Here is a 27181-nt window from a genome sequence, read left to right on the forward strand (position 1 = left end):
GCAAGCATCAGCTGAGTTCAGCTCACTGCTCAGTGAGGTTTACTCACCTCCACACTGAACTGAGGCTGTCGCTTACAAAAGATTCACTTTCGTGATCTTTAGTTCTGAATGCTATTTGCTTACTGTTATTGCTTGCATGATTTGTTTTTTTTCTCTCTGCACAATGGTGTTCGATGTACTTCATTTGTTTTAATGGGTTCTCTTGGTTTTCTTTGTTTTGTGGCTGCCTGCAAGGAAACGAATTTCAAGGCTGTATGTAGTATACTTACCTTGATAATAAATGTACTTTGATCTTTGATCTTTGAATAAAGTCCTAACTTATCCAAATCTTTCAGGTCTTCAAGTTCTAGCAAAATCCTTGTAAATTTTCTCTGAACTCTGTCAATCTTATTTACATCTTTCCTGTAGGAAGGGGTCCAAAACCACACACAGTACTCCAAGTTAGGCCTCACTTACATCTTATACAATTTCAACATAACATCCCAATTCCTGTACTTAATACATTTCTTTATAAAGAACAATGTGCCAAAAGTCTTCTTTATGACCCTATCAACCTGTGATGCCACTTTCAAGAATTATAGATCCATACTCCCAGTTCCCTCTGTTCTACCACAGTCCTCAGTGCCCAACCACTCACTGTGTAAGACCTACCCTGGTTTGCCCTCCCAACGTGCAACTCCTCACACTTGTCTGTATTAAATTCCACCTGCCATTTCTCAGCCCATTTTCCAGTTGGTCCAGATCCTGCACTTGGGGTATTGTGAGCTGTTTTGGACCCCTTATCTAAGACAAGATGTGCTGGCATTGGAGAGGGTCCAGAGGAGGTTCACAAGAATGATTCTAAGAAAAAAATAGTGTTAGCGGATGAGGAACATTTGATGGCTCTGCAGCCGTATTCATTGGAGCTTAGAAGAATGTGGATCTAACTAAGCCTTCCGAATATTGAAAGGCCTAGATAGAGCGGATGTGCAGAGGTTGATTCTTAAAGTGGGGGAATCTAGGACTAGAAGGCAAAGCCTCAGATAAAGGGACATCCCTTTAGAACAGAGATGAGGAGGGATCTCTTCAGCCATAGAATAGTGAATCTATGGAATTCCTTGCCACGGACGGCTGTAGAAGCCAAGTGATTGGAGTATTTAAAGAGGTGGTTAATAGGCTCTTGATTAGTCAGGGTGTCAAAGGTCACAGGAAGAAGGCAGGAGAATGGAGTTGAGAGGGCAGATAAATCTCATCGATGTGATGGGCCAAGTGGCCCAATTCTTCTCCTAAGCTTTACGGTCTTTTGGCAAAAGGCTCTGTAATAATTACATGGAATTCACACAAACTGACACACACATTTTGTCCAAAACACAGTTGCACATGAACAATGTGCTGAAATTCTGCTGCTGGGGGAAATCACCCGATGGAATTGCACAAGAGTTTCTTGCAATAACTTGCATGAATAAGCAGTTGTAATTGTACTACTTTTAATAGACTCACTGACCACTATGAGGCACCTCCTGTACCTCATAGTGTCCACTGAGAGTACATTCATAGTCTTCTGCTGCTGTAGCCCATCCACTTCAAGGTCCAATGTGCTGTGCGCTCAGAGATGCTCTTCTGCATACCTCTGTTGTAAGCTGTGGGTTTTTGAGTTACTGTCAACCTTCCTGTCAGCTTGAGCCAGTCGGGCCATTCTCCTTTGACCTCCCTCATAAACAAGGCATTTTCATCAAACTACTGCTCAGTGGATGTTTGTTTTTTTTTGTTTGCACTATTCTCTGTAAAATCTTTCTTTTTAAATCTTTTTATTGATTATTATTGAAAATCAACAAAAAATACATTAGTCAAATACAATATACCAATAATAAGAAGAAAAGACAAAATGTTAGAACTATTATTTTTTTTGGAAAAAAGAACCCCTACTAACTGAAACAAAAAAAACCCTACTAACCAAAACAAAACAAAACAAAAAAAAAAAACCCATTAAGAGCACAACCCCGGAGCTACACGCCATACAAGCTTCCGTAAAAGAAAAACATCAATCCGCCAACCAAAACCAATTGCACAAGAATCAAAAGGGGATCATCTTAATTAACTCAGATCAGATGATAATACAGGCAAAAGAACCCCACCTTTTCTCAAAGTCAAATCGAGGATCAAAAGTTCGACTTCTGATTTTCTCCAAACTAAGACATAGCATCACCTGAGAGAACCATGGCATCGAAGTGGGAGCAGAGGCATCTTTCCATTTCAATAAAATAGCCCTTCTGGCCAATAATGAAACAAATGCAATTACATGTTGGTCTGATAATAGAAATACCGTGAATATATTGAGGAATTATACCGAACAAAACTGTCAATTTATTAGGTTGTAAATTAATTTTTAAAGCTTTAGAAATTATAGAGAAAATAGATTTCCAAAACTGTTTCAATACAGAACACGACCAAAACATATGTGTCAATGTAGCCATCTCAGTTTTACATCTATCACACTGACTATCAACATTAGGAAATATTTTAGACAGTCTCTCCTTTGTCAAATAGTAACGATGTACAATTTTAAAGTGAATTAGAGAGTGACTGGCACAAATTGAAGAAGAGTTAACCAACTTCAAAATTTGCAACCAATCCTCTGTTATCAAGGTCATGTTAAGCTCTCTTTCCCAATCTGCTTAATCTTAAGTAAAGGATAATTATACTGTTGTAATAGTAAATTATAAATTTTCCCAATAAAACCTTTCAGTAAAGGATTCATTTTTAAAATAATGTCCAACAGGTCAGAATCTTGTATATATGGAAAATTACTTAAATATTCTTGTAAGAAATGTCTGACCTGAAGATATTGCAAGAAATGTGAGTGCGAGAGAGAATATTTAGTTACTAATTTCTCAAAAGACATCAATAGACCTTCTTGAAACAGATCCATGAAGGAATAAACTCCTTTATTCCTCTAAAGAAAAAAGGTAGGATCACTAAGTGAAGGTTTAAATAAATAGTTTCAATAAATTAAGACAAAAAAAGTTAAATTTTTTAAGATTAAAAAAATATTGAAACTGGTACCAAATCCGTAATGACTGCTTAATCATACGATATAAATTTAGAATAAAAAGTTTGGCTAGTTGTACAGGTAAAGAGACTCCTAATAACGAAGTTAAGTAAAATTGTTTCACAGCGTTCAATTCCAAATCAACCCAAGGTGGTCGTTCATTTTTATCAGTCCAATATAACCAAGAACACACATAACGTATATTAACCACCCAATAATACATTCTTAAATTAGGCAAAGCAAGACCTCCATCCTTTTTTGATTTTTGTAAATGATATTTTCCAATTCTTTGTCTCTTATTATTCCAAATAAAAGTTGAAATAATAGCACTAATCTCTATAAAATCTAGTGACTTGTGCATGAACATCCCAGGAGATCAGCAGTTTCTGATGTACTCAAACCACCCCAACAACCAAAATCATGGTGAAAATCAGTTAGATCATATTTCCTCCCCATTGCTTGGTCTGAACAACTCTTTACCATGTCTGCATGCTTTTATGCATTGAGTTGCTGCCACATGATTGGCTAATTAGATATTTGCATTGATGAGCAGGTGCATAAGTGTACCTAATAAAGTGGCCAAAAAGTACATAATAACATGATTTGATGACATTGGCCCCATCACCTTCTGAAAGGATTCCATGCTGATTAAACACAAGATATTCTGCAGATGCTGGAATCCAGAGTAACACACAGAAAATGCTGGTGGAACTTGGCAGCTTAGGCAGCATCTATGGAACAGAATGAACAGTTGACTTTCCGGGCCTGAGGATGATAAGTGAGCCCAAAACATCAACTGTTCATCATTCTCCATTTCTGGTTATTCAGAAATCCTAGTAATTGGCTTCTGGCTTGTCTGGTTTTGTTTTCCATGCTCCCTTTAAACTCATTGGCTGTCCGTTCCCATGCTCCCTTTAAACTCATCGGCTGTCCATTTCCATGCTCCCTTTAAACTCATCGACTGTCCATTCCCATGCTTCCTTTAAACTCATCGACTGTCCATTCCCATGCTCCCTTTAAACTCATCGACTGTCCATTCCCATGCTCCCTTTAAACTCATCGACTGTCCATTCCCATGCTCCCTTTAAACTCATCGACTGTCCATTCCCATGCTCCCTTTAAACTCATCGACTGTCCATTCCCATGCTCCCTTTAAACTCATCGACTGTCCATTCCCATGCTCCCTTTAAACTCATCGACTGTCCATTCCCATGCTCCCTTTAAACTCATCGACTGTCCATTCCCATGCTCCCTTTAAACTCATCGACTGTCCATTCCCATGCTCCCTTTAAACTCATTGGCTGTCCATTTCCATGCTCCTGACAAACCCATAGTTTCCAGTACCGTCAGAGTCTAGGATCAGAGGGCACAGCCTCAGAATAAGACATCCCTTTTGAACAGAGATGAGGAGGAATTTCTTCAGCAAGAGGGTGGTGAATCTGAGGGTGGCTGCCATTGGATATATTTAAAGTGGAGGTTGGTAGCTGCTTAATTTGTAAGGTAATGGGAGAAGCCAGGAAAATAGGGTTGAGAAGAAAAATAAATTAGCCATGATTGAGTTGTAGAGCAAACTTGATGGGCCAAGTGGCCTAACTGTGCCCTTGTATCTTTTGGTCTTATTGTCTAAATCCATGGGCCGTATTCCCAAACTCCTTATAAACTTACCAAGGCCCTGATTCCCAGATTTCTAATAAACCTACAGGGCCCTATTTCCCACAGTCATTTTAAACATACAGGTCCCGATTCCAGTGCCCCCTTTAAACTCACTGGGGCCCTGTTTACCATGCTCCTTTTAAATTTACCAGATCTTATATCCCACACTTAGATGGGTCAATGGAAAGTTCATTATATGACATCACCAAGGAGTAAGGGTGTTGAATTATTGTATTATCGTTTTATTGTATTGTCCATAAAACATCTGAACAGTAAGCAGCATTCGTGAGCATTCTCCCAAGACGGATGCTCAACACCTGTTGGAGAGAGTTCCGTGGAGGCAATGGCCCCTCTGGGTTTATGCTCTGTGTGCTAAATGCACCAGCTGTAGACTGTTTATGTTTTAACCCAGCTAGGACTTCAAGTGCTCAAACCTTTGAGGATGACAAGCTTTTAGCTGAGAAACGTATAATCCCCAGATCATTCAGATACCCTTTTCTTCTGCTAGAGTGAGCGAGGAGGAGAAGAGCTGGGTGAATTTGATGCAGACTGAGCATTGATATACCTTCACATCTCTTTTGATGTTCTAACCTTCTTGAAGAGCCTGTCTGGGACAAATTTAATATTGTATTTCAAAGCTTGAAATCCATGATTTTTAAGGATTTTAGATGCTTGTTTTTGTGGACAATGTTGTTCAAGATTAAGATAATTTCATGTCATTCTAGTACACAAGTGTAAAAGAAACAAAATAGTTGTTACTCTGATTGGATGCAGCAAAAAAACACAATAAGATAAAAAACACAATTAAAAAAACAGAATAAATAAAAATACCTAAGATAGCTTATATACGTAGCTTGATTTGCGTCCATAAAGTGATGCTAGGCACAGGAGTGTCTGCACATAAGATGATTGACAGGAAATGATAAAGTAGTGGTGATTGGGGATGTGTTAATAGGTGGAGGTGTTGATCAGAGTTACTGCTTGGGGAAATTAAGAACCTGGTGGCATGGTACGAAGACAATAACTTATCCCTCAACGTCAGCAAGATGAGGGAATTGGTTGTTGACTTCAGAAGGAGTCGCGGACCGCACAACCCAATTTATATCGGTTGTGCACAAGTGGAACAGGTCAAAAGCTTTAAGTTCCTCAGGGTCAATATCACAATTGACATGACTTGGTCCAACCAAGCAGAGTGCACTGCCAAGAAGGCCCACCAGCGCCTTTACTTCCTGAGGAAACTGAAGAAATTTGGCCTGTCCCCTAAAACCCTCACTAATTTTTATAGATGCACCGTAGAGAGCATTCTTCTAGGGTGCATCACAACTTGGTATGGAAGTTGTCCTGTCCAAGACCGGAAGAAGCTGCAGAAGATCGTGAACACGGCGCAGCACATCACACAAACCAATCTTCCGTCCTTGGACTCACTTTACACCGCACGCTGTCGGAGCAGTGCTGCCGGGATAATCAAGGACGCGACCCACCCAGCCAACACACTTTTCGTCCCTCTTCCATCCGGGAGAAGGCTCAGGAGCCAGAAAACTCGTACGGCCAGATTTGGGAACAACTTCTTTCCAACTGTGATAAGACTGCTGAACGGATCCTGACCCGGATCTGGGCTGTACCCTCCAAATATCCGGACCTGCCTCTCGGTTTTTTTGCACTACCTTACTTTCCATTTTTCTATTTTCTATTTATGATTTATAATTTAAATTTTTAATATTTACTATCGATTTGTAATCCAGGGAGCACAAAGCACAGAATCAAATATCACTGTGATGATTGTACATTCTAGTATCAATTGTTTGGCGACAATAAAGTATAAAGTAAAGTAAAGTAACTGTTATTGAGTTTGGTGGTCCTGGATGTTATGTAGCCTCCTCTCTGATAGGAGTGGGACAAACAGTCCATGAGCAGGATGGGTGGGATCCCTCATGATGTTACTGGCCTTTTCCGGCACCTTCCTGTATATATGTCCTTGGTGGTGGGTAGGCTGGAGCCAGTGAAGCTTTGGGCAGTTTTGACTACATGTTGTAGAGCCTTCCTGACTGCCACAGGGCAGATTCTGTACCAAACAGTGACACAGTTTGTTAGGATGCACTCTACTACACATCTATAGAATGACGTGAGTATTGATATGTATAATCCAGCTCTCTTCAGCCTCCTCAGAAAGTAGAGGAGATGGTGCAGTGCCCTGATTGTGTGGCGTGTATTCTAAGATCATGAGAGTTTATGTAAGATGTGCACTCCAGGAGTTGGAAACAGTTTGCAGTTTCCACTGCTATGTCACCGACATAAAGAAGGGTGTGAGTGGTGTGAGTTGTCCTGAAGTTGACTACCAGCTCATTTGTCTTGTTGACATCGAGGAAGAGGTTATTTGCCTGGCACCAGGTCTCGAGCTCTTCCACCTCCTCTCTATAGGCCGTCTGATCATAGTTGGTGATGAGCCCCACCAGTGTCGTGTCATTGGTGAACTTGACAATGTGATTACTTGGTCATGTCCCATCATGTGTGATCAGAGTGCACAGCAATGGGCTCTGCGCACAGCCCTGCTAGGCACCGGTGTTGAGCATGATGGGGAGGAGGGGTAGTTGTGCATCCTGACTATCTGAGGTCTGTTCTTTAGGAAGTCCAACATCCAATTGCACAGTGGTGTGTTCAGACTGAGAAGTAGGAGTTTGTTCACCGAGGTCTGTGGGACAATAGTGCTGAAATCCAGACACAGCATTCTCACATAAGTGTCCTTGTTTTCTAGTTGTGACAGGGTCAGGTGCATATGACATTTTCCGGTAAAGAAGGAGTTAAGTGGATAGACCAGCCTGTACCTGTAATTGTTATATGGTTATATGGATAGATCCGCGTTTACCTGTAATTGTTATATGGTTATATGGATAGATCCACGTTTACCTGTAATTGTTATATTGTTATATGGTTATACTTCATACTTTATTGTCGCCAAACAATTGATACTAGAACGTACAATCATCATAGCGATATTTGATTTTGCGCTTCCCACTCCCTGGATTACAAATCGATAGTAAATATTAAAAATTTAAATTATAAATCATAAGTAGAAAATAAAAATGGAAAGTAAGGTAGTGAAAAAAAACCGAGATGCAGGTCCGCATATTTGGAGGGTACGGCCCAGATCCAGGTCAGGATCCATTCAGCAGTCTTATCACAGTTGGAAAGAAGCTGTTCCCAAATCTGGCCGTACAAGTCTTCAAGTTCCTGAGCCTTTTCCCGGATGGAAGAGGGACGAAAAGTGTGTTGGCTGGGTGGGTCGTGTCCTTGGTTATCCTGGCAGCACTGTTCCGACAGCGTGCGGTGTAAAGTGAGTCCAAGGATGGAAGATTGGTTTGTGTGATGTGCTGTACCGTGTTCACGATCTTCTGCAGCTTCTTCCGGTCTTGGACAGGACAACTTCCATATCAGGTAATGATGTAACCTAGAAGAATGCTTTCTACGGTACATCTATAAAAAATTAGTGAGGGTTTTAGGGGACAGGCCAAATTTCTTTAGTTTTCTCAGGAAGTAAAGGCACTGGTGGGCCTTCTTGGCAGTGGACTCTGCTTGGTTGGATCAAGTCAGGTCATTTGTGATATTGACCCCGAGGAACTTAAAGCTTTTGACCTGTTCCACTTGCGCACCACCGATGTAAATTGGGTCGTGCGGTCCGTTACTCCTTCTGAAGTCAACAACCAATTCTTTTGTCTTGCTGACATTGAGGGATAGGTCATTTTCTTTGCACCTCATCCCATTTGGTTACCTCATCCCATTTAAAATATTCTTGTTCTGGATATTCTACTGAGTAACTCTGGGTCATCAACTTTGTGGTTTTTCATAGGAGGGAACACATTTTTGGCTGCACAAATTTATTCCTCACTAACAATGTTGTCTTTGTGAAATATTCTTCGAAAGGAATAAGCAAGAACTTAAAAATCATTGAGGGGTTTGTCAAAGAAAGCAGTAGGATTAAATGTGAAGCAAATGACTTAGTTTCCTTTTGACTTCGAGGAACATGACAGTTATTAATAAAGACAGAAATGGAAAATTACTAACATCTAGTTAGGTTGGATTGTCTCCAGATCTTTTGAAAAGAATTGGGCAGCTGGGAAAGGTTGTGTAAGTGACTTATAGCGGAGATTTCAGAATCGTGGAAGAAGAATTTGTTTATAATAAGACTGAAAGCAGGCTTAAACTGAAGTTTTTTAAAGATTTTATTACTCACTCATTTTATATAATGCTTTTCATAATACCTTGCCAAAAATTGATAAATATAGCAAGGGGAGAATATGACATAAGACCATAAGATATAGGAGCAGAAGTAGACCATTTGGCCCATCGAATCTGCTCCACCATTCAATCATGGGCTGATCCAGTTCTTCCAGTCATCCCCACTCCCATGCCTTCTCCCCATAACCTTTGATACCCTGGCTAATCAAGAAGCTATCTATCTCTGCCTTAAATGCACCCGACGATATGGCCTCCTCATCTACCTTACTTGTGTACCCAAATACAAGCTTATGCTTAAGAGGTGGAAATGAGGGAATCAGCTACCCAAATTGAAAATTCAAATTCCAGTCATGATCATTAGGAAGCTCCAGGACTTCCAAATGACTAATGTCACCTGAGTGTTCCAATCCTTTAAATGTGATTGTTGCCAAATACAAATGTCTTCGGTGTTTTAAAGTGAAGTGGATGCTGTGGCAACCTCGATATATAACAATTCTCGACTTAACAATATCAGTTGGCAAGATGGGGAATACAAAGCATGGGCTGAACGAACATATCAGGGTATTGGAATAACATATTGTGAAAATGATAGTACGTCATATGATTGTCTGAGGGCTTAAGTCTGACTTAAACAAACTACATTTATTAATACCATATATTTACAGATGAATACCTACCCAGGCATGTGTAAACTTGCAATGAGTAAGCCTGGTTTGGTGAGAACTTGTGAGCGTGGTAGAATGGTTAATGAATCTTTTGGTCACAATTCAGGGCATGATCCACGATTAAGAATGCCATAATTAAGAGACCTAATAAAATCTTAGAAAGGCAGATCTACACAGATGGTATAAAAAAGAACCCAAGCTTGGTATGGAAAGACTTGTACTGTGTATGGGTTTTTTTTAGAAAGCATGACATTGTCCTGATAGTAGATGTAACAATTAATTTTGAGATGATCTACAATGGAAGTATTGAGAAGTCAATAAATATATTCACATGTAGGCTATTCCTGTCCACTGGTTTGACACAGTCAGGCCAAAGACGCTTACTTTGTTGCTAGTGCAGAGGGAAATGATTCATCGGAAGTGACTCTCTTCTAAGCTTCCTTGGGGATAAGAACTTAGAGAGCTTTTATTCTTAACCACCCGCAACTAATGTTTCTTAAATCAGAGGCCCCCAACCACCGGGCCGTGGACCATACCGGGCCACAGAGCATCTGCTATCGGGCCGTGAGGAAATGATATGAGTCAGCTGCACCTTTCCTCATTCCCTGTTACGCACCATTGAACTTGAACATATAGTTGCTAACTGTCCCGTATTTGCTGGGACATCCTGTATATTGGGCTAAATTGATTTGTGTCCCATATTTCCCCCGCTAAGGTAGAGCGTTCCTATGAAACCTTTCATCCCAAAATGGTGTGAAGCGAAGAAGCAATTACTGTACCACTAATTTATATGAGAAAAATTTTTGAGCGTTCCCAGACCCAAAAAATAATCTAACAAATCATACCAAATAACATAAAATTGAAAATAAATAACACTAATGTACAGCAAAAGCAGGAATGATATGATAAATACACAGCCTATATAAAGTAGAAATAATGTATGTAATGTATAGTCGGGAAGATGAAGGCAAAATGGATTTGCAGGGGAAAGGAAAATCGGCACATACGCGCATGCGCACACAGGTGCCCGCATAGGGCTTCATGGTCATGGTAGTCTTTCCCGGGGTAAAGTGTCCCAGATTTGACTGCTACTTTTGTCCCTTATTTGGGAGTAAGAAAGTTGGCAACCCTAACTGTAAAAGACATGTTGAGGTGAGTTTAACCCTACTTGAACACCCCCCCCCCCCCCACCCCGGGTCGGCAAGTCCGCAAGAATATTATCAATATTAAACTGGTCCGCGGTGCCAAAAAGGTTGGGGATCCCTGTCTTAAATGGATTATTGATATGTTATGTCCCTCTTGCTTTGATCACATAACTTTTATTGAGCATTCTTGTATTTTCTCATGTTTATGGAGTCATAGTCATAAAAAAGTACAGTACAGAAACAGGTCCCCTTCGGCCCATCTAGTCCATGCCGAACCATTTAAACTGCCTAGTCCCATCAACCTGCACTTGGAACCATTGGCTTCCATACCCCAAACATCCAAGTACCTATCCAAACTTCTCTTAAACATTTAAGATGGCTCTGCTGAGGGTGAGTGACAACTTACTGGTGGATCACAAGGCAAGAAATACAACTAAATACTTTATGAATAACACATTTTCTGTAAACAAAAATAATAATAATTTCTGGTAAATGATCACCACAAACAATGAAGAGGTGAACAAAGAGGAGGCTGGGTTGAGGATCAAAGCATGCGGGTGTGAGGCGAAATCGGAGCGAGGTTAAAGGACGTTGGAGATGGAGTTAGGGTGAGCAATGCAGAGAAAAGTTGAAGCACAGGAGGAGCTGGTTTGGGGCCCAACCACCCAAGCCGAGAGTCAGGTTTGATCGATCTAAACGCAGGGCTGATTTGGAATGGTCAGGAACAGACCAAAATGTGGTGGTGGACTCCAGGCCCAGAGTGTATTGGGTCCTAGAGCGAGGAACAACCTAATGTTTGGACGATTTAAACACCAGGCCAGATGGACTTAAAAGCCAAGGTGTTGGGACCAGAGGCAAGTGTCAGGCCAGTTCTGCTCACTGCTCTACAACGTTGAGATTAGATTAGATTACATTACATTATGAGGACATGCAGTCCTCTTTTATTGTCATTTAGTAATGCATGCATTAAGAAATGATGCAATGTTTTTCCAGAATGATATCACAGAAACACATGACAAACCAAGACTGAAAAACTGACAAAAACCACATAATTATAACATATAGTTACAACAGTGCAAAGCAATACCGTAATTTGATAAGAACAGACCATGGGCACGGTAAAGTCCCATCATCTCACACAGACGGTAAACCTCCAGCGCCACAAACTTGCCGGTGCAGCATCCCGGAAGCGTCCAACCACTGTCCGACTCCGAGTCCATCCAAAAACTCCGAGCCTCCGACCAGCTCTCCGACGCCGATGCACCAAGCACCATCTCTGTCGAGCACTTCGACCCCGGCCCCGGCAATAGGCAATAGGCAAAACCGAGGATTTGGGGCCTTCCCTCCGGAGATTCTCGATCGCACAGTAGCAGCGGCAGCGAAGCGGGCATTTCAGAAGTTTCTCCAGATGTTCCTCCGTGCTTCTTCACATCTGTCTCTATCAAATCAGGATTGTGCATGGCATCCTACTTCACAGATACGATATCATGCGGAACGGCCGCGTGCGCGGTGTCGCGTCGCCATCTTCTCCTCCCTCCTCCATTTAGTTTACTCCACTCCTTGCTGCACTGAGCTTGTGACCTGCCCAGTGGCTCTGGGCTCCGTGACGTTCAATTTGCTACGCGTTGAGCTGAGGCCGTGAGCCTGCTCCAGCTGTACTGCGCTTCATGTCTGAGGACTCACTTTCATCCTAAATGCCATTTGCTTACTTTTATTGTTCGCACAATTTGTTTCTTTTTTTCTCTCTCTGGCACTTTGGATGTTTGTCGGTCTTTCTTTTAAATGGGTTCTTTTGGGCTTCCTGTTTTGTGGCTGCCTGTATAGAGATGAATCGCAAGGTTGTACAATGTATACATACTTTGATAATAAATGTACTTTGAATTTTGAAGTTGAGCTTGAATGCACCATTTGCTCATTCCACACTCTCACAACCCTCTGAGTGAAGAAGTTTCCTCTCATGTTCTCCTTAAACTTTTTACATTTTAGCCCTAACCCATGACCTCTAGTTGTCATCCCACCCAACCTCAGTGGAAAAAGCCTGCTTTCATCTACCCTATCTACACCCCTCATAATTCTGTATACCCCTATCAAATCTCCCCTCAATCATCTACATTCCAAGGAAAAAAGCCCTAACCTTATCAAACTTCCCTTTTATCTTAAGACCTCCAGTCCTGGCAACATCCTTGAAAATTTCCTCTGTACTTTTTCAACCCTATTTACAATTTTTCTGTGGGTAGGTGGCCAAAACTACACACAATACTTCAGATTAGGCCTCACCAACGTCTTATACAACTTCAACATAACATCCCAACTCTGTACTCAACACTCTGTGTCTTTCTTTATGACCTATCTACCTGTGACACCACTATCAATGAATTATAGACCTGTATAACCAGACCCCTTTGTTCTACAGCTCTCGTCAGTGCCCTACCATTCACTGTGTATGACCCACACCAGTTGGCCTACTGAAGTATGACACTTGGCTCTTGTCTGCATTAAAATTCATCTGCCATTCTGGTCCGGATCCTGCTGCAACCTCAGATAGTCTTCCTTGCCGTCACTACACCTCCAATCTTGGTGTCACCAGCAGATGTGCTGATCCAGTTAACCACACAATCATCTAGATCATTGATATAGATGACAAACAATAATGGACACAGCACCAGTGTCTGCGATAGTCCACTAGTCACAGAACTGCAGTCAGAGAGGCAACCATCTACTACCACTCTCTGTTTTTTCCCACAAAGCCAATGTCTAATCCAATTTACTAACACATCTTGAATGCCAAGTGACTGAACCTTCTTAACCAACCTCTCTTGCAGGTCCTTGTCAAGTGCCAAGCTAAAGTCCATGTAGACAACATCCACTGCCTTGCTTTCATCAATTTTCCTGGTAACTGCCTCAAAAAACTCGATAACATTGGTTAGACATGACCTACCATACACAAAGCCATGCTGACTATCCCTAATCAATCTATGCCTATCCAAGTGCTCATATATCTGGTCTCTTAGAATAGTTTCCCATTACTGATGTCATCCCCTCCAATCTATCATGGCAGATGTTTTGAGCCTTTCTTAGACAGCAGAACAATATTAGCTATCCTTCAACCCCCCGATACCTCATCAGGGCTAAGGATGATTTAAATATCTCTGCTAGGGACCCTGAAACTTCTGCACTTGCCTCCCACAGGGTTCAAGGGGACATCTTGTCAGGCCCTGCAGATTTATCCATACTAATTTGCTTCAAGGCAGCAAACACCTCCTCCTCAGTAACCTGTATAAGGTCCATGAAGTCAGTGCTGCTCTGCCTCACTTCTATAGACTCTGTGTCTGTCTCTTGAGTAAATACAGGCGCAAAAAATCCATTTAAGATCTCCCCCATCTCTTTTGGTTCCATGCATGGATTACCATTCTGATCTTCCACAGGACCAATTTTTTTCCCTTACAATCCTTTTGGTTTCAACATATCTGTAGAATCCCTTGACATTCTCCTTCACCTTATCTGCTAGGGCAAACTCATGCCTTCTTTCAGCCCTCCTGATTTCTTTCGTAAGTGTTCTCTTGCATTTCCTATGCTCAGTAAGCACCTCATTTGTTCCTGCATGCCCATAACTGGCTATGCACCCTTGTTTTTTGTTTGTTATGATTTCAGCTTTATCTTTTATGATGTTTTAACTGTTGTAATAAAGATTAACATCTAAATGTTCCATGTTTCAACACGTCAGATGATGTTATCGAATACGAAAACAGAACAGATGTTCCCAGCAGAACTACAGCCCAAGTGACCTTCTCCTGCATTGTGTGTCTCCATCATTCCATTGTTCTTCCCTCTAATGTAGTCTCACTTTTGCTACTTAACCACTTAATGTCGCTGGTGATGTTACTCACATTGTATCTGTTGCACAGTGTGTGTCCATGTGTGTGTGTGCAAGGATGAACCAGTATTCTGAGCCTGTGTCTTGCTGGATGATCTACCCACACTGTTTTTTCATGCTTCACCTCATGCTAACCCGTGAGATAGACCTACCGACAAGCTTAAATCTAAGCTTCTGCTTGAGGTCTGCAGTCTAATAATTTTTCTCTCACAATAACTGTCCAATTTGCCCTTACAAACTGTGTAATCAACCGTGACCCCACTGTTACATAATAAAGTGTAAAACTGCTTACTCACTTCCCCGACATCAGTAATTGGGAAATCGCTCGAATCTATTACTAAGTATGATGCAGCGAGAAATTCAGGAAGTAATGAAGTAGAGAGGCCAAGGATGGACAGGTTAGTGTGGTAAGGGGAAATGGAATTGAAATGGTCTGCAACTGGGAACGTGAGATGGTCATTGCAGATTGAGCAAAACAGTCATCAAGTCTTCACGGCATTTCGCCAATGTACAGGAGGTCATACTGGGAGCTCAAATGCAGTAGGCAAGGTTGGAGGAGATGTACAGCACTGCAAAATTCTTAAGCATATATATAAAGCTAGGGTGCCTAAGACTTTTGCACAGTAGTGTATTTGCCAACGTAGGATCTCAGAGCAAGTTTGTGAATCTGGTGGGAACTAAGGATGTTGGGGATGGTGAGGATGGAGCACTGCAGGAGTGGCGTGGGACAGGTGACAGAGGAGTGCAGGGGCAGGGAGTGGCACTGCTGCAGACACACCCAGTCCTGAGACACCAGGCAAGGTCACCTGATTCCAAACATATGGTTTATTGATCATGACAGAATGTCTCTCTGGTGCTTCCCACTCCCTCCCCTCTCCCTTCCCCTTTTCCCACCATGACTCCCCTCCCTCTCTGCCCCCTTCCCACTCTCAGCCCACAGCAGAGACCCAAATCAGAATCAGGTTTATCATCACTCACATATATCATAAAATGTATTTTTTTTGTGGCAGCAGTACATTGCAACACAGTACTGTGCAGAGGGCTTGGGCCCTCTGGCTATATACTGTATGTGCGTCTAATTCTTTTGCACAGTACTGTATGTGAAACTTCACCTCGCCTGGAAGGACTGTTTAGGTCAATGGATGATGGTGAGGGAGAAGGTGTAAGGACAAGTGTTACATCTACTGTGAGGCGGGGAAAATGCCAGGGATCAGGGAGGTTTGGGTGTGGAGGGTTGAGCACAGCAGGAAGATGTACAGGGGCTTGTCCAGCCTTGACTTTCTCAGCTACCAAGATGAAGCCCAACACAAACTAGAAAGGCAACACCTTATATTCTGCCTGGGTATTCTACAACCCAATGACATGAATATTGATTTTCCAATTGTAGGTAACAGTTCTGTTCCCATCCATTTCTCTCCTTCTGATCTGTCCTATTTCGGTCCTCTCCCACCCTTCCCCCATACCCTCTTCAGTCATCTAGGGTCCCTTTTCCCCTCCTCCATCACGCAACTTCACTTCCAGGTTCATCACCACACACGCCCAGCTCCCATCTGGTTACAACTGTGGTTGACCTCTCCCTTCTCCTTTAATGGTTCCCATTCTTATCTCCTTTACTCAGCAGAATCCAGTGTTGGTGCTCCTGATAATCACCCCCAAAGCTGCTTTCCTTTTTCAAACTCAACCACCCACACCCCCTCAACCTTGCTCCACCAATCACCTCAGAACTCTTTCTTGCCATTCCAATTGTGCTCTCTAGAGTGCCCATCTCCCCCTCTACTCTCAATGCAGGGTTTCAGCCAGAAATATTGACAATTTCTTTCCTCCCACTGATATAATATTCACGCTTGCTGACGACACCATTGTTGTTGGCCAAATCATAAGTGGTTGATGAATCAATGTATAGGATGAAGTTTGAAAACCTGATTCAACCTCGCATTTAATATCAGCAAAAGTAAAGAACTGATTATTGGCTACAGGAGGAAGAAGCTGGAGGTCTTAAGGGGCTGGCAACCCTACTCCTGCTCTTATTTCACTTGTTCTTAATAAGTTCTTTATATCTTTGAAGGATCACAATGATTACACATAGATAGGTAAATGACCCTGGAGAGGTAAATCAGCTCCTTCTGGGAAAGGTAGGCTTGACAACACCTCCAAAATCTTCACTTCAATTTAAGATTTCATTTAAGATGGTCTTGTAAAACCCATTACTTTGACCAGACATTTGCCGACCAGCCTACTATATCATTTTGCAGCTTTCTTATAAAAACGTGCTTTATAACAAAAGATTTTTGACTTTCTATAGCATTAAAGTCATCACAGAAATGCAAGCAACACACACAAAAAATGCTAGTGAACTCAACAAGCCAGGCAGCATCTATAGGAAGAGGTACAGTCGACGTTTTGGGCCGAGACCCTTCGTCAGGACTAACTGAAAGAAGAGGTAGTAAGAGATTTGAAAGTGGGAGGGGGAGGGGGAGATCCAAAATGATAGAAAAAGACAGGAGGGGGAGGGATAGAGCCAATAGCTGAACAGTTGATTGGCAAAAAGGATACGAGGCTGTAGAAGGGAGAGGATCATAGGACAGGAGGCCTAGGGAGAAAGAAAGGGGGAGGGGAGGCCAGAGGATGGGCAAGCAGTTATAGTGAGAGAGACAGAGGGAGAAAAAAGAGAGAGAGAGAGAGAGAGAGAGAGAGAGAGAGAGAGAGCGAGAAAGGGGGAAAAGATAATAATAAATAAATAAATAATGGATGGGGTGCGAGGGGGAGGTGGGGCATTAATGGAAGTCTGAGAAGTCAATATTCACACCATCAGGTTGGAGGCTACCCAGACAGAATATAAGGTGTTGTTCCTCCAACCTGAGTGTGAGTGTGGCTTCATCTTGACAGTAGAGAAGGCCATGGATATACATATCAGAATGGGAATGGGACGTGGAATTAAAATGTGTGGCCACTGGGAGATCCTGCTTTCTCTGGCAGACAGAGCGTAGGTGTTCAGCAAAGCGGTCTCCCAGTCTGCGTCGGGTCTCACCAATATACAGAAGGCCGCACCAGGAGCACCGGATGCAGTATATTACCCCAGCCGACTCACAGGTGAAGTGTTGTCTCACCTGGAAGGACTGTCTGGGGCCCTGAATGGTGGTGAGGGAGGAAGCGTAAGGGCATGTGTAGCACTTGTTTCGCTTACAAGGATAAGATTTCCAACACCTCCCTCCCTTTTCTTGATCTTTCTGTCTCTATCTTTGGAGACAGCTTATCTACTGATGTCTACTATAAGCCTACGGACTCTCACAGCTACCTGGACTATTCCTCTTCCCACCCTGCCTCTTGCAAAAATGCCATCCCCTTCTCGCAATTCCTCCATCTCCGCCGCATCTGCTCTCAGGATGAGGCCTTTCATTCCAGGACGAGGGAGATGTCCTCCTTTTTTAAAGAAAGGGGCTTCCCTTCCTCCACCATCAACTCTGCTCTTAAACGCATCTCCCCCATTTCACACACATCTGCTCTCACCTCATCCTCCCGCCACCCCACTAGGAATAGGGTCCCTCTTGTCCTCACCTACTACTCCACCAGCCTCCAGGTCCAACATATTATTCTCCGTAACTTCCACCACCTCCAATGGGATCCCACCAGTAAGCACGTCATTCTCTCCCCCCCCCCCCACTTTCTGCTTTCCGCAGGGATTGCTCCCTACATAACTCCCTTGTCCATTCATCCCTCCCCATCCCTCCCCACCGATCTCCCTCCTGGCACTTATCCTTGTAAGTGGAACAAGTGCTGCACATGCCCTTACACTTCCTCCCTTACCACCATTCAGGGCCCCAGACAGTCCTTCCAGGTGAGGCGACACTTCACCTGTGAGTCGGCTGGGGTGATATACTGCGTCCGGTGCTCCCAATGCGGCCTTCTTTATATTGGTGAGACACGACACAGACTGGGAGACCATTTCGCTGAACACCTATGCTCTGTCCGCCAGAGAAAGCAGGATCTCCCAGTAGCCACACATTTTAATTCCACGTCCCATTCCTATTCTGATATGTCTATCCACTGCCTCCTCTACTGTAAAGATGAAGCCATACTCATGTTGGAGGAACAACACCTTATATTCCGTCTGGGTAGCCTCCAACCTGATGGCATGAATATCGACTTCTCTAACTTCCGCTAATGCCCCACCTCGCCTTCATAACCCATCCCTTATTTATTTATTTATTTATTTATTTATCTCTCCTTCCCCCCCCCTCTTTTTTCTCCCTCTGTCTCTCTCACTATAACTCCTTGCCCATCTTCTGGGCACCCCTCCCCCTTTTCCCCCTTTCTTTCTCCCTAGGCCTCCCGTCCCATGATCCTCTCTCTTCTACAGCCTCGTATCCCTTTTGCCAATCAACTGTCCAGCTCTTGGCTCCATACCTCCCCCTCCTGTCTTCTCCTATCATTTCGGATCTCCCCCTCCCCCTCCCACTTTCAAATCTCTTACTATCTCTTTTTTCAGTTAGTCCTGACAAAGGGTCTCGGCCCGAAATGTCGACTGTACCTCTTCCTAGAGATGCTGCCTGGCCTGCTGCATTCACCAGCATTTTTTGTGTGTGTTGCTTGAAACTCCAACATCTGCAGATTTCCTCATGTTTGCAGAAATGCAAGTTGTTTTCATTGCATCTAAGAAGCATAAGATATTTCTCCATAACTCTTAAATTAAACTTTTAACTGGAATATTCTGGAAAAAGTGCATCTTTCACTGTATTTAGATAAGAAAAATACATGTAGCTGATTTATGTATGATTAGCAAAACAAATAACTTTTTTAAAAAGACTTTAATTGAACTCTGTTCCAATACATCTTGAATAATGCATCTGAAATTTTCTCTGATGTATTGGAGGAAGTGATGACTCTGGTCTTACTCTCTTGTGACAAACGAGAGATGATATTCTTTATGTCAGAGTTAGTGCATTTCCTGTAACATTTCGTAGTGTTGTAAAGCCATCAGACCGCAATTGTGGTGAATCTAAGCCCTTGAGGAATGTCGTAGAGAGGTAGGCTTATCAAACAAGGAGGGTGGCGAACTGAACCAAGCAGGAAATCACAAAAATATGACTCACCCAGTGGATTTCAGCATGCATTTTTTTTAGAGAAGGCAAATTGTGTTTGAGAAAAGAAATAAGGTTGATGCCTGCAGCCAACTTTGCAACATCTGGATTTATTTTGTAACTGCACTATTGTCCAAATTTTGGCTTGATTGTGGTAATGGTTTATGAATAAGGAAAGCAGAATTTGTGATTTGAGGAGACACCTTCCATTTTATAACATTCTAGGTGTAAAATGTGATTAATATTATATTAAACAGTATTTTGGGATTATTGAAGCTTGCAATTCATCGCACCAATTGGCACCTGAAGCAGGGAAATACCTTACACGGAGACCAGGATCAGTGTGCAGGCTGAACTCACTCGCTAGTTATATATTTCCTTCACTGTATTTCATTATTTATTTTGAACAAACTGATCCCCTGTCACTGACCACAGAACATAGGATAGTGTGTATGGGGAAGAGGTTCTTTGGTCCTCAATGTGTGGGCACACAATCCATATCCCTCCATCCCCTGCCTATCCATATCTCTGTCCATGTGTCTCTTAAACATTAATATCACATCTGCTTCCACTACCTGCCCTATCAGCACATTCCAAGCATCTACCATTCCACTTGAAATTCAATTACAATTGCAATTCAATTAGCCCTGAATTATCTGTTTAAATGAATACACAACAAGATAAACTCTAATCTGTATATTTGAATAAATAACATAGCACTGATAACACCAGGCACATAACCATACTATATAACCATATAGCAATTACAGCACGGAAACAGGCCATCTCGGCCCTTCTAGTCCATGCCAAACTCTTACTCTCACCTAGTCCCACTGACCTGCACTCAGCCCATAACCCTCCATTCCTTTCCTGTCCATATATCTATCCAATTTAACTTTAAATGACAACATCGAACCTTTCTCAACCACTTCTGCTGGAAGCTCGTTCCACACAGCTACCACTCTCTGAGTAAAGAAGTTCCCCCTCATGTTACCCCTGAAATTTTGCCCTTTAACTCTCAACTCATGTCTTCTTGTTTGAATATCCCCCACTCTCAATGGAAAAAGCCTATCCACGTCAACTCTATCAATCCCCCTCATAATTTTAAACACCTCAAACAAGTCCCCCCTCAACCTTCTACGCTCCAAAGAATAAACACCTAACTTGTTCAACCTTTCTCTGTAACTTAGAAGGTGAAACCCAGGCAACATTTTAGTAAATCTCCTCTGTACGCTCTCAATTTTATTGACATCTTTCCTATAATTCGGTGACCAGAACTGTACACAATACTCCAATGCCTTGTACAATTTCAACATTACATCCCAACTCCTATACTCAATGCTCTGATTAATAAAGGCCAGCATACCAAAAGCTTTCTTCACCACCCTATCCACATGAGATTCTACCTTCAGGGAACTATGCACTATTATTCCTAGATCCCTCTGTTCTACAGCATTCTTCAATGCCCTACCATTTACCATGTATGTCCTATATTGATTAGTCCTACCAAAATGTAACACCTCACATTTATCAGCATTAAACTCCATCTGCCATCTTTCAGCCCATAATAGGTAGATTTAAGAAACACACTTAAATTCTGCTTTCCAAACTAACTTCTAATCACATATTATAAAGCTGTAAAAAAAAACGACTCTTAAATCTCCTTTACACTTTCCCTATCTCAGACAAAAGCCATGACTTCTAATATTTGATACTTCAGCTCTGGGAAAAAGATACAGCAACAAATAAACAAATTGTGAACATTTAATAAAATGTAATTTCTTCAAACATTTTAGAGGGATCCCATTTCTGGCTTTGAACACTTGCTGAAACTTTCAGTGAGTACCTTAGAGAATTTTAGTCACTGTAGATTAGAAATGGCTAGTAGGATTAATATAATTTTATTCCTTTAGTAAATGATTAATTTAATAGCTGTTTTAAATAGTTAACGTTTAACTATTTAAGTCCTTCTTATTTGACCACAGCCTCTGTAAAGGGAAAACCCAAACTTGCGCCACCACCTACCCATGACACAACTAGAAGGCAATAAATACAGATGGCATTTTCTATTGATTAGATACAGACTGCAAGCAGTGCAGCAACAATCAGAAGAAGATCATTTGAAAGAGTGCACCACCATGAACAGCAAACTTAACTTCATTGTCCTCACTCTCGTCTTATTTTATGTGTCTTCCATAAAAGGTAAGAAAAGAATGAAATCAGTATTTTCTCCAGCTACTGTTTTTGTAAATCTAATCTTTCTGATAAAATTATATTAGCTCTGAATTATCTGTTTAAATAAATGCATAACAAGATCAACTGTAATCTGTATATCTGAATAAATAACATAGCACTGATAACACGTAATAGTTGGATTTAAGAAGCACACTTAAATTCTGCTTTCCAAACTAACTGCTAATCACCATTTTACAGCTGCATCAGTTTTGAGATCAGGAATGGACCTGCGCTGTCAGTGCATCAAACCAACCTCAAATTTCATCCATCCAAAGTTCATGAAGAATATTGAAATTATTCCCAGTGGTCCTCACTGTGAGAAGGTAGAAATCATGTAAGTGTCTTTGATAGAATATTCGTAAGCCATCTTTCTCCTGGAAATTGTATTGGATATTGTTTTTTAGAAGGTGATTAATGAAGTGATAATAGATAGAAGTTATTAAAACAATATAAACTATATTTTATTTGGCTAGATATTTTATATTTATCCAAAATCCCTACTTTGTTCAATAACTTCAGAACCAAACTTGAGAAACATTATCTGTTATTAAGTTTCCATTTGACCAAAACCGATTTCATATCATTGGGCCAGACCTGCTTCACTGAATACATTTTTACGTATGATAGGCATTCAGCAAGTAGATAACAGCTGTGAATGTTTTAGTTGTTTCAGAATATAATATAAGGAAGTTTGCGCACATGGTTCTTGTTTAACCAAAATAGATATCACTACATTCAGACACATCGCACTGCACTGCACTTAGAACTCCAAGAACAGCAGGAGGGAGGAACTTTTCAAGTACGTTTGGCATCTTGCAGGGAGTAACCGAGCACCAGATTGAAGCCTGCTGTAGCTTAACTACAACTATCCTTTTCTGTGATTTACAGTGCGCAAGTTTATTTTATCAAATACATCAAAGCAAACATGATCTGTGAGGGTCCAATACTCTCTTGGATACTGACTACTAGGTTGGTGGGACCCTTCTGTTCTTTCAATAGGTCCTTTAATTTTGCCACAAGCTCACATAGGTGTGAAATATATGCTATCCATAAGAGAAAGGAATCTTTCATAACACTGGTCAAGATCACAAAACCAGAAAGGATGACAGAATTGTTAAAAATATTTTTGGTATTTTATTGTCTGTGGTTTTTTAATATATTCAGACAATTGATATAAAATCTGGACATTTCTTCATTTCTTTTAGTGCCACTCTTCAGGATACTAAAGTCTGCCTGGATCCTGAATCCCGTTGGGTACAAAAAATTATAAACAAGATACTCAGCGGGTAAGTTTCCATTTCTGAGCAGAATAATGAATTGTGCAAGGGAAGCCATTAAAAGTTCTGCCCTACAAAATACTCATTAGACAGGTGCATGCGTAAGTCACAAGGCCTTTTACATGACCTGAAGGAAGAGGCTAATGTCTAATTAGTATACTGTACTTCGATGTTTGATCCCAGAGAACGCATGAGAAAAGAACCGCAAGGGAAAGTCACTGATCCCACTACTCAGAAAAAAATGATCTACCAGATCTTCATTGTTGGCTTCTTATGCAACTAAAAATTCACAAACTTTATTCATGTTTTTGTTGTTTACAGTTCCCAGACTGATACGGTTCAATAAGGAGAAGCTCAGTACCTGAGAGTGAAGCGGCTGAAATGTTATTCATACCAGAGACCCAGAATCTTGCATCTTGTTCAGATTTATGCTGGGGGTTTAACAGCCTGTGAATCTGTAACAGGTTTTAAACTGTGTTTTATATTTATACATTTATCTGTTGGTGTTAATGCTTGGGGGAAGACTATTTATAAATTTATTTATATAGTAAAGCCAATGCTTGAAGAATGAAATGCATTTCTTTTGTTATTGAGTCATATCATGCATTATTTTAACAAACTGTGAATACGTCAGAGATCACCATCACAAATAGGTAGAAAGCAAATCTAAAATAAATTCCAAAATTGTCTTCAGTGGAGCCAACAATGCAAGCGCAAGTGGTCTGAGCCATATTTGCATGACCAGGGAGCAGGTAATGCGAGGCTGCCAGTTCCAAATCCTTTCAATGGAGAAGCACAAGACTGCAGGTTCTGCAATCTGGAGCAACAGACAATCTGCTAGAAGAACTCAGTGGGTTAAACTGCATTTGACCTGTTCCAGGGTTTTGACCCGAAACATGGACAATTCCTTTCCTCCCACAGGTGCTGTTTGACCTACTGATTCCTTCACAATTGTTCGTTGTAAACGCTGCAGGTTATATTTAATCAACATTGTAAGGTAAAGTCTACCAACTATTTATTGTAAAATACAACTAAGTATTTATGTATGTCCAATGATTTCATCAAAGGATTACATTTGGCTCCATTATAATAATGTTATCTTAACAACAGGAAAATAATGCTACAGGAATATATCTTTTGATTATATGATATGAAATTTTCAATGCATTTCATCAACTAGATTTTTATATGTAGTTACTCAGAGATAAATTACTTTTTTTTCGATTGTATGGCATTAAATACGCTCTTTTAGTTTCAAATAAGCCTAAAATTATTATTATTATTATTATTAAAATATTTGGAGATACTTGAATAATCGGAGTATGAATTTATTGTTTGATATCTGCCACAAGCTTGAACTACAATGAATCACAAAAAGAATACGATCATTGTAAATATCATGGAGGGATGGATTTGTGGTGATAGTACTAAAGAGTTTCATGTAAATATTGTCTGCTATAAAACTCACTAGAATGAGAGATGACATTGTGCAGGATTCTCCTAAAAATAATTAATATCTCATCTTCTGCCAAGAAGAAATCGACAGAAGCTTGGGAAATGAAATTGATGGTTCACAAAGCATATGTATTTCGTGCTGCCTGAACTTCCTTTGTCTTCCCAGAACAGCACCCTAGTTCTCCAAATTTCTTGTCATCAGCTCCTGAACCTCTGCTAGCTCAAACCTCATTAAAATCCACTTCACTAGAAAAATGCAAACATGAGGAAACCTGCAGATGCTGGAAGTTCAAGCTACACACATCAAAGTTGCTGGTGAACGCAGCAGGCCAGGCAGCATCTCTCGGAAGAGGTGCAGTCGATGTTTCAGGCCGAGACCCTTCGTCAGGACTAACTGAAGGAAGAGTTAGTAAGGGATTTGAAAGTGGGAGGGGGAGGGGGAGATCCAAAATGATAGGAGAAGACAGGAGGGGGAGGGATGGAGCCAAGAGCTGGACAGTTGATTGGCAAAAGGGATATGAGAGGATCATGGGACAGGAGAAAGAAAAGGGGGATGGGGGGAAAAACCCAGAGGATGGGCAAGGGGTATAGTGAGAGGGACAGAGGGAGAAAAAGGAGAGAGAGAAAAAAGATGTGTGAATATAAATAAATAACGGATGGGGTACGAGGGGGAGGTGGGGCATTAGCGGAAGTTTGAGAAGTCAATGTTCATGCCATCAGGTTGGAGGCTACCCAGACGGAATATAAGGTGTTATTCCTCCAATCTGAGTGTGGCTTCATCTTGACAGCAGAGGAGGCCGTGGATAGACATATCAGAATGGGAATAGGATGTGGAATTAAAATGTGTGGCCACTGGGAGATCCTGCTTTCTCTGGCGGACAGAGTGTAGGTGTTCAGCGAAATGATCTCCTAGTCTGCGTCAGGTCTCGCCAATATATAGAAGACCACATCGGGAGCACCGGACGCAGTATATCACCCCAGCCGACTCACAGGTGAAGTGTCGCCTCACCTGGAAGGACTGTCTGGGGCCCTGAATGGTGGTAAGGGAGGAAGTGTAAGGGCATGTGTAGCACTTGTTCCGCTTACAAGGGTAAGGGCCAGGAGGGAGATCAGTGGGGAGGGATGAGGGGGACGAATGGACAAGGGAGTCGCATAGGGAGCGATCCCTGCAGAAAGCAGAGAGAGAGGGGGAGGGAAAGATGTGCTTAGTGGTGGGATCCCGTTGGAGGTGGCGGAAGTTATGGAGAATAATATGTTGGACCCGGAGGCTGGTGGGGTGGTAGGTGACACATTCTTTTTCTCTCTCTCTCCTTTTTCTCCCTCTGTCCCTCTCACTATACCCCTTACCCATCCTCTGGGTTTCTCCCCCTCCCCTTTTTCCTTCTCCCTAGGCCTCCTGTCCCATGATCCTCTCATATCCCTTTTGCCAATCAACTTTCCAACTCTTGGCTCCATCCCTCCCCCTCCTGTCTTCTCCTATCATTTCGGATCACCCCCTCCTCCTTCCACTTTCAAATCTCTTACTAACTCTTCCTTCAGTTAGTCCTGACGAAGGGTCTCGGCCTGAAATGTCGACTGTACCTCTTGCTAGAGATGCTGCCTGGCCTGCTGCGTTCACCAGCAACTTTGATGTGTGTCACCAGAAAAATGATAGGTTCAGCAGTGTGAACCCTGGGTTGAACAGTCACGCATGAGTCAGTCTTAATATATACAGTATATAAGTTTTAATGGTCTAGGCTTTTACAAGATTTTCTGATGCTGGTAGATTTCAGTCCGACATTGAAATGAGGCCAAGGGAGGGACAAGAAATTAAGGTAAAATGCCAGCACAACACATGCAAAATGCTGGAGGAACTCAGCATGTCTGGCTGCACCTATGGAGAGGGAAAAACTGTTGATGTTTCAGGCTGAGACCCTTCTTTAGGGCCCAAAATTTCATTTGTTTATTCCTCTCCCTAGATGCTGTCTGACCTATTGGAGTTCCTCCAGCATTTTGTGTGCGTTGCTCAGGATTTCCAGCATCAGCCGGATTTCTTGTGCTTGTAAAATGCCAAAAGCTATTATAAAAAAATTGTAACAAGGCAATAAAAAATATCAAAGTAATCAGGTAAAGTACATATGGTTTTATGAAACCCATGGGGAGAACATTATAAACTCCTGACAGACAGCGGCAGAATTGAACCCAGGTCCCTAGTGCTGTAACGCTTTATGATAGCCGCAACACTGCCGTGCTGCCCTAGAGGTGTGATAGCATGCCGGTTACCAGAGTAGATTAAACTAGAGGACATAGGTTTAAGGTAAGGGGCTATGGGATCTGAGCAGGACTGGTTAAATCCAGATAGTGCAGATACTTCCTGTCTACTGCCCAAAGGAATGGTGGAAGCAGGGATACTGAAAGCATTTTAAGAAGATGCTAAATGAGCACTTGAATTCCTAAACATAGGCAAATTTAGGCTAAATGCTGGAAGATAGGGTTAAAACAGCTGAGTATCAAATGGTCAGTGTGAGGTTATAATGGGCCAAATAGCCTGTTTCCGTG

At 41.8% G+C, this 27181-nt stretch overlaps 1 protein-coding gene across 1 annotated transcript in view; it reads left to right on the top strand.

The window, feature by feature from the left end:
* The window catches only part of LOC140196027 (interleukin-8-like), a 79924-nt gene extending 55459 nt beyond the window's left edge, over positions 1–24465 (top strand). The window contains exons 2-5 of the mRNA XM_072254728.1: positions 21754–21878; positions 22110–22245; positions 23117–23197; positions 23510–24465. Coding sequence (XP_072110829.1) covers positions 21754–21878; positions 22110–22245; positions 23117–23197; positions 23510–23534 — 367 coding nt within the window. The 3' untranslated portion in view covers positions 23535–24465. The remainder of the gene's footprint in view (positions 1–21753; positions 21879–22109; positions 22246–23116; positions 23198–23509) is intronic.
* Positions 24466–27181: the final 2716 nt, after the last annotated feature.

This window comes from Mobula birostris, chromosome 4 (assembly GCF_030028105.1).
Source record: "Mobula birostris isolate sMobBir1 chromosome 4, sMobBir1.hap1, whole genome shotgun sequence".
NCBI lineage: Eukaryota > Metazoa > Chordata > Chondrichthyes > Myliobatiformes > Myliobatidae > Mobula > Mobula birostris.